The following is an 8,584-nucleotide window of genomic DNA, read 5'->3' as shown; positions in this document are numbered from 1 at the left end:
GACGAGTTGATTGCTCGACAGGGACCCCCTATTCTTGAGATGACCCCCAGTCACATGTCGGCTGATGATCCTGATCAGGATTTTGATCGACATTCTGTGTCTGGATTTAGCTGTGGGTCCGAGTGTAGTATTCTGGACACTGACATGTCCAATCCCAGAAAAAGACCTCAGGATGATGGTCGGCGATCGCATAAAAAGCGATCGGGTCCTTCTTCCACCCGTTCCCCATGAATTGCTTAATCTGGAATATCCGGGGACTTCGCGGTTCGGAGTCCCAGCAGAGGCTTCATGCCTTTGTGAAGGAGAAACAGATTAAGGTTTTGGCTGTTTTGGAGCCCATGATTGATCTGGATCCGAGATTCATGACTCGCCGTTTGGGGTTTTCTGGAGTCATCTCTAATCTCTCCGGTCATATCTGGGTCTTTTTTGCTGCTGATGTGAGGGCGGAGTGTGTTTTTGATCATGCTCAGTTCCTTCACATCAGAGTCTCTGCCTCTTTCTTGCCGACAGAGATATTTTGTTCTTTTGTCTATGCTAGATGTGATTATGTCCAGCGTAGGGATCTTTGGGCTTCCTTGCTTTTGGTCAAGCCTGTTTTGGGTCCCTGGCTGGTTGGCGGCGACTTTAATGTCGTCAGGGATGCTTCTGAGTGCTTGGGCTCCCGTGGTGGTAGGTTGCTACCCATGGAGGAGTTCAACACTTTTATTCTTGATTCTGGCCTGATCGATGCTGGTTTTGAGGGGTCTTCGTTCACTTGGACGAATAAGACCATCTGGAAGCGGTTGGACAGGGTCTTGGTTTCTGTTGATTGGGGAGATCATTTCAGCTCGATTCGGGTTGAACATCTCGCTCGTACTGTTTCGGATCACTGTCCGCTTTTGGTTACCGCTCCTGTTTTTGCCCGTGGGCCGAGCTCGTTTCGCTTCCAGCGTATGTGGGTTAGGCACCATGGTTTTTTGCAGACTGTTAGGCTTAATTGGAATTTACCTTGCAGTCTGACTGGTATGTCGCGTCTTTTTGTCAAGTTGAAGCGTCTTAAGAATCACCTCAAGTGGTGGAATCGGGATGTTTTTGGTAACATCTTTGATAAAATCACCGAGGCTGAGAGTGCGGTTCGTTCCGCGGAGCTTGCCTGTGAGGCCGATCCTTCTGATTCGAATTGGACTGTCTTGTCCGATCGTAATGCGGATCTGGCGCGTGTCACCGCCATGGAGGCGGATTTTTGGAAACAAAAAGCTGCATGCAACTGGCTAGAGAATGGTGAGCGGAACACCAAACTCTTTCATAACATGGTTAAGAAGAAGCGTGTGGCTAATAAGATTTTCCGCATATGGGATGATGGGGTTTGCCTGACGTCTCCTGATATGATTCAGCAGTCGGGTGCCTCGTTTTTTCAGCACTTACTCACTGGGGATCCCTTTGTGCTTGATTGTCCTGATTTTTCGGGGTTTCCTTCGGTGATTTCTGATGAGGAGAATTATGGGATTACTGCTACCCCCTCCCTTGAGGAGGTGCGTGCGACTGTTTTCTCCATTTCTCCTGACAGTGTGGCAGGCCCTGATGGCTTCTCTTCGGCGTTTTTCCAGCATTGCTGGGAGATCGTTCATCAGGATGTGTTGGATGCGGTTTTAGATTTTTTCAGCGGCTCTCCCCTGCCCCAGAGCTTTACTGCCACCACGATTACTTTGATCCCAAAAGTCGAGGGTGCTCGGGCTTGGTCGGATTTTCGTCCGATAAGCCTCTGTAATGTCACGAACAAAATCATTTCTAAGTTGTTGTACTCTCGCTTGCGGGCTGTGGCGGAGAGACTTATTTCTTTGAATCAGAGTGGTTTTGTTCCGGGACGGATGATTTCTGATAACATCCTTCTTGCTCAGGAGCTCACTCATAGTCTCACTCTCCCCACTCGTGGTGGCAATGTTATTTTGAAGTTGGATATGGCTAAGGCCTATGATCGGGTCCAATGGCCTTTCCTTTTTGCTGTTTTGCGCCATTTTGGTTTCTCTGAGCAGGTTGTGGCTTTGGTGTCGGCCTGTATTTCTCATTGTCATTTCTCCGTTAATATCAATGGCTCTCTTTCGGGGTTCTTCGGTTCGACCAGGGGCCTCAGGCAGGGAGACCCGTTGTCCCCTCTTCTCTTCATCCTAGGGGCGGAGTATCTTTCGCGTGGTCTTGACAGACTCTACTTGCGTCATCCTGCTATTAGGTACCGTTCTAGTTGTGATCTTTTGATTTCCCACCTGGCCTATGCTGATGATATCATTATTTTTGCCAATGGTGGGTCTCGTGGGATGCAGCGTCTTTTAGACTTTCTGCATCACTACGAGAACTGTTCGGGACAGATGGTGAATGCTGTCAAGAGTTCCCTGATTTTACCTCCGCGATGCTCTGAGCGCCTTCGCTCTAGACTTTTGCGTATCACTGGCTTTGCGGAGGGTCACTTGCCGATCATGTACCTAGGTGTCCCCTTATTTCGGGGCAATAGGACGTGTTCTCTTTTTGAGCCCCTCTTACAGTCTGTTAGGAGGCGGTTGGAGGGTTGGGAGACTCGTACTCTTTCTCCGGGGAGCCGCATGACCCTCATTCGTAGCGTGCTCCTCTCGATGCCCATATATTTGTTTCAGGTTGTTCAGCCTCCGTTGGCTGTCATGGAGAAACTCGAGAGAGCCTTTAATGCCTTCCTTTGGGGGTCCAGGCCCTTGGAGAGGAAATGGCATTGGGCTCGCTGGTCTCGGGCTTGCCTCCCCGTGGAGGAGGGGGGTCTTGGCTTCCGGAGATTGAAAGATCTCGTGGATAGCTTCTCCATAAAATTGTGGTTTCGGTTCAGGCAGGGATCTTCCCTCTGGGCCAAATTTTTGATGAGGAAATATTGTCTCTTGGCGCACCCAGCTTGTGTTTCTTCTCGTGGTTTTATCTCTCCCACTTGGCGGCGTTTGCTCCAGATCAGGCCTCGTGCGGAGAGTGGTATTCGCTGGCGTGTCGGCCATGGAGATGTTTCTTTTTGGGATGATTGTTGGTTCAGGGATGTTCCCCTGTCCAGTCAGACTGAGGTCTGTGGGGATCGTGGTGCCCGGGTTTCCCACTTTCTTTCGGAGGGAACCTGGGATTTTGACCTTCTTTGTTCAGTTGTTGCTCCTTCTTTTGCGGAGCAGATTGTGTTGGTCCCGATTCTTTCGGGAGAGTTGGACTCGGCTCGATGGATCTATAGCTCCGATGGTGATTTTTCTGTCAGGTCCGCTTGGGAGTTGATCCGTTTGCGCGCCCCGATCTCTGGTTTTAATCGCCCCTGTTGGGGTAGCTGGTTGAGGCCTACGATGTCATTCTTTCTTTGGAGATTTTGGCATCAGTGGCTCCCAGTTGATGAGGTGCTTCAGCGCCGTGGCTTTGCGTTAGCGTCTCGTTGTCAGTGTTGTGATATGTCTGAGACATTCACGCATGTGTTTATTCGCAGCCCGGTGGCTCGTCCTGTTTGGCATTTTTTTGGTGCTGTCTTTGGGGTTCGTATCCCTGACACCGAGGATTTCCGGTTATTCCTTAGTGCCTGGAAGCGGGATCTGGTCTGGGCTCCAGGGGGCCATGTGAGGGAGTTTCTCCCTTTCATTATTTTGTGGTTTCTCTGGACGGCTCGGAATGACGCGAAGCACCGCCAGCTCTCCATTTCTGGAGAGATGGTGAAGTTCCAGATCTTGTCTTACCTGCGTCTCGCCCACTCTGCGCGTACTGTCAAGCCCAGACATTGGCTGGGTGTGTTTCATGTGGCGAGATTGCTGGGTATTTCGGTTGCTCTCCACAGATTTCATAGGACGGCGATTGTTCGCTGGCTGCGGCCGCCGTTCGGGTGCTTCAAGCTTAATGTGGATGGGAGCTCGCGTGGTGCATCTGGGGACTCCTCTGCTGGTGGCGTTGTTCGGGATGATTCCGGGAGGGTCGTGCTCTCATTCAGCGAGTTCATCGGAGCTGGGTCTTCTCTTCGGGCTGAGCTTTGGGCGGTTTGGAGGGGTCTTCTCCTTTGTTCGGATCATTCTTTCTTCCCTCTTTGGATCGAGCTTGACTCTCTGACTTCTATTCAGCTCATTCGTTCCCGTCGATGTCGTTGGGGTCTTGATCACATTATATCCAGGATTCTGGTCCTTTTGAGGGGGCGGTCTGTTCATATTTCGCATATATTCCGGGAGGGTAATTCGGTGGCGGATGCGTTGGCGGCGAGGGCCCATACCCTTAGGCACTTTACCTTAGAGTTAGGTCCCTCCCTCCCTAGGCACATTTCCATACTTGCACGTTCGGATACCTCCGGACTTCCCTACCTGAGATATCGATGTTCTTAGCCGCTTGCAGCCCATCCCTTCCCTTGGACCCATTTCTTCGGTATTTCTATATGTATATGTATATTTTTTCTTTGCAGGTACTGTTACTTAGGGGGTTTCTCTTTTCCCCCGTTTTGCCAGGCTGGTGTGAGTGGGCCCAGACACTCGCACACTACATGTTTGGTCTCCTCGGGATTGGGTGGGCTCTTGCACTTACCCTCTTGGTGCTCTTCTTTGGCCCTCTCATATTCCCTGGAGCGCTATTTTTGCTTGGGCCTCTCTTTGGTCCACTTCTGGTCCCTGGCGGGCGTTTACTGCAGTTTCTCGTTGCCCGCCGTCTCAGTTCTTCCATAGGAGTTTACTGGATGTCGTGGTGGTTCCAGGAATTCTTTCCGGAAGACCCTCTTCATTGTTATGATACCTTCGTCAGATTTCTACTTCGGATGCTGGATATTTTTTGTTCTGGCCGGATTGCGATCTTCATTTCGCTCGTCTATCGTCATTATACAGTGATTTCCTGGCCTTATCTTATTTTGACTGCTGGGATTCATACAGTTACTCGGTTTCAGATTAGAGTTGTTTTGACATATTGGATTCTTCAGGGTGATGGCTTAGAGATGAGAATTTCTTCATGGTTTCTGCACTCATCTCCCAGTTATCATTTGGTCTTCTTCGGCGTGTTGACTCTTAGCGCAGCTCGTTTTTGATTAGTTTCTGGCGCACTTTTTGTCGTAGTCTAGGGTTATTTTTTCTTATGTATTTATGTCCCTAGGCTGCTTGGTACTCTTGTTTTTACTGCTGTAGCCTTTTTGAGGAGGTCTTGGTTTAGTCCCCCTCCTCTTTTAGGTTTTCTTTCTGTTGTTACTTTCTATTTTGTGGATATATACAGGTAGGGGTCTGCCTAACCCCCCGCATCCGGCGGTGTTTTCCGGTAAAAAAAAAAAAAAAAAAAAAAAAACCCTAAACCCTAAACCCTAAACCCTAAACCCTAAACCCTAAACCCTAAACCCTAAACCCCTAAAACCCTAAACCCTAAACCCTAAACCCTAAACCCCTAAACCCTAAACCCTAAACCCTAAACCCTAAACCCTAAACCCCAAAAACCCTAAACCCTAAACCCCAAAAACCCTAAACCCTAAACCCTAAACCCTAAACCCTAAACCCTAAACCCTAAACCCTAGAAAAAAGTTTTTTGAATATGCTCTCAAGCCAAAAAAACCCTAATACCTCCTAAAAATCGCCGCCACCACCGCCGCCATGACGTCGCCGGATTCCGGCCGGCCACCTACCCCACCTGACTCGCCTATGTCAGGCGAACAACATACTAAAATCTCAGATCAATCGGACACCGTATGCCCCGCCAAATCGCCTTTTGAAACCCCGAAAATTTCGTCCACTGTACGGCCGCCGGTCGTCTCAACTCCGATCGGCACAATTAATATACCGTTGAATTCGTCTTGTCTAATCGATCCTGCTGCCAAAATATCAGGTCAATCGGAGTCCATTTGCCCTTCCAATTGCACCTTCAAAGTCTCGCCGTCGATCTTCACCGCGCCGCTGGTGACATTTTCTTCAATTCCGGCCAACTCCGGCGTCCCCAGGAAACCTCCGACCTCGATCTGGAATCGCCTTGATGAGACGCTTCATAGCCCTCAACCAATTCCAGGATCCATGTTGCAACCGACGATCAATTCCAGATCTACGACTCGCCCCTCAAGAACCCTAGATGCGACTAATATTTCGATCAATTGCCCACCAATTTCAACTCCGTTTTTGGATTCCTCTTACCAACGTGATCGACCAGCCATGGGTAGTATTTCCCCCACATCAATTTCGGAAAACCCGCCCCCGATCGTGAACGCCCAATTTGGTGTTGACTCGCCGAGTTTCGGCCATTCTTTGTCCGAGTTCAGCCCTATTCCGCCCGATTCCACCATTTTTACCACCGGTTCTGGAACTCTCAGCACCCCGCCGTCCCTGGATATGGCCCCGACTGGTAACCACCGAGTCAACTCGGCCGAGTCGACTCGGCCGCCCAACTCCCAACCCAAACCGGCAGCCCACCCCATCTCGTTCCGTGATGCGCTGGCGCCCCCGTCTCCTAGGACTACCAAGAAGAGCTTTGATGAAGTCCGCAGCTCGATGTCAGATCTGCCAGACCCGACATTCATCAATGGAAAGCCGGGTATTCGATTCCCGGACGAGGTAATTTCATCCCTTGCAGCTCCTTATAAATTTGCTCTGGTTGGAAAAATTTCGGGCAACAGGACACTGGTCCCAAACACTGATATAGCAGCTGCTTTTGCCAAATTGGGACTCTCTCGTCCTTTTGACCTTAAATTCTTACCCCGTGGTTTTCTAGTGCTAACCCTCACCTGTGAGGGTGACTATGCTCGTATTTGGACCCGTGGGAATATGTTTGTGGGCCCAATTGGCATCCGCTTCTCAAAGTGGACGCCTGAGTTTAAATTCCAAGCTGAGTCCCCGATGGCCCCTGTCTGGATCCGGCTCCCTGAACTTCCCCTCCACCTTTTCGAGAAAGCTAGCCTTTTCGCTTTGGCTAAACTCGTGGGAAACCCAATCAAAATGGACGACTACACTGCTGATATGACCCGAGGTGCCTTCGCTCGGGTCTGTGTTGAGATTAATGTCCTCGACCCACTAGTCAAGCAAATCTGGGTGGGTTGGGGTGACCACACTCAAGAGATCGATGTGATATTCGAAAAAATCCCAGCTTATTGCACTGATTGCAAAATGCTAGGCCACTCTACGAGTGTGTGTTATTTATTTATAAATTCATAGAATTTTTCTTGAATATCTTTTCTGGTATTCATAAAATTTTCAAAAAACCATAATCTTTTCGCTTTATTATGTATATCATAAAAATCTTTATGTAGAAAGTTTTTATCTATTTGGAATTCTTTTTCTATAACATTTAGTTCATTAATTATATTTTCTGTTATTGAGGAAAAAGTTGGACTTGTTGGATCTTGTTCTGATTCAAATTGTTGTTCTGGAATATTTAATTGTCTTGCTATCTTATTTTTGGTATATATAGGTCTAGGTATTTCTGAGGTATAATCTACATTTCTTATTACAGAATTGGGTATATCTGAAGTAGAATATCTAGGTTGGGTTTTATAAGGAGAGTTTATTTGTGATATTCTTCCTAAATCTATAGTATCTGAAGTAGAAGAATCATCAGATCTACTGTTATGACTACTTGTTCTATCAAAAGAAAGTTTAACTCTTCCATCTAAATATTGAGTTATTTCTTTTAATTGGGTGTTAGGTTCTTCTTGTTCTATAAATTCTGTTTTGGCAATACCTTCTAAAATCCATTCTTCTGGAAGTGTTATATCTTTCCATTGAATCGGTTTAGGAATTACTGTATTAGATTTTCTTAAATCTGTTTGTAATAAAAGAGTTTCTCCTTTTTTACTATGAAATTTTACTTTTGTCGCAAAAGCAGAAATCATGGCTTTATAATGTACTTTAAAAATTAAGGCTACGGGAATTGAACCTTGAAGCATATTATAATTATGAGTTTTGACTTGTAGAACTAAAGATTTTAAAATATTTTTATCATTTAAGGAGACTGAAAAATTTGGATAGCAATCAAAAGAAATTGATCCCGTACACAGACTAGATTCAACGGAACTTAACAAGGAGTCTTCAAAGTTTGTGAATCTGGCATCTCTTAAAATTGCAAGAATAGAGGTATTTAATCCTTCTTTTGTTAAAGGTTTTATTCCAACTTGGACTAATCCAATATGAAGGTATTTATAATTTTTATCTCTATGTTTTTGTAAAGAATTTTGAGAAAATAAATTTATTGTTTCAAAAGGTCTTGTGAGTTGAATATCTCTTTCTTCTGTTTTAATTGTAAAATCAGTTTTGAAAAATTGATATCTAGAAGTTTTATAGATTTGATCTTTATTTACTTTAGGAATTTTCCAATTATCAATTGATTTATCAAAATCTTCTATGACTATTTCTTCGGTATTTATTATCCTTCTATTCTCATAAGAAGTTGAAGTAGCGGAGTTAAGAGAAGTAGATCTACAGAAAATTGAATTCATTTTATTAAAATTTGTGTTTCGATTTTTAATTTCTCTCTACAATCCTAAGCAATTCTATGGTTTTACAGCCTTAACGTTAGGACTTACTACCCAGACCTTCTTAGGCAAAAACACTCAAGAGAAATTAAATTTCTAAAACTCAAATTAAAATATCGTAAAAACAATTCTTATAACCAAAGACTACCCAGTGATACTTAG

General features: G+C 46.0%; 1 protein-coding gene across 1 annotated transcript; it reads left to right on the top strand.

The window, feature by feature from the left end:
- The first annotated feature begins 227 nt into the window (after positions 1-227).
- On the top strand, positions 228-5,011 carry LOC140822185 (uncharacterized). Its single transcript, XM_073182923.1, has 2 exons — positions 228-4,127; positions 4,403-5,011. Exons 1-2 carry the CDS (start codon positions 228-230, stop codon positions 5,009-5,011), a joined length of 4,509 nt encoding a protein of 1,502 aa, XP_073039024.1.
- Positions 5,012-8,584: the final 3,573 nt, after the last annotated feature.

Source organism: Primulina eburnea, unplaced genomic scaffold (genome assembly GCF_022965805.1).
Source record: "Primulina eburnea isolate SZY01 unplaced genomic scaffold, ASM2296580v1 ctg739_ERROPOS11973397, whole genome shotgun sequence".
In the NCBI taxonomy this organism is placed as follows: domain Eukaryota; kingdom Viridiplantae; phylum Streptophyta; class Magnoliopsida; order Lamiales; family Gesneriaceae; genus Primulina; species Primulina eburnea.
This window is presented reverse-complemented; position numbering and strand designations above follow the sequence as displayed.

Coding starts and splice junctions, on each gene's coding strand:
- LOC140822185 (XM_073182923.1), top strand. CDS start 228: ATGAATTGCTTAATCTGGAATATCCGGGGACTTCGCGGTTCGGAGTCC. Junction 4,128..4,402: donor ACATTATATCCAGGATTCTG/GTCCTTTTGAGG, acceptor TTTTCTTTGCAG/GTACTGTTACTTAGGGGGTT.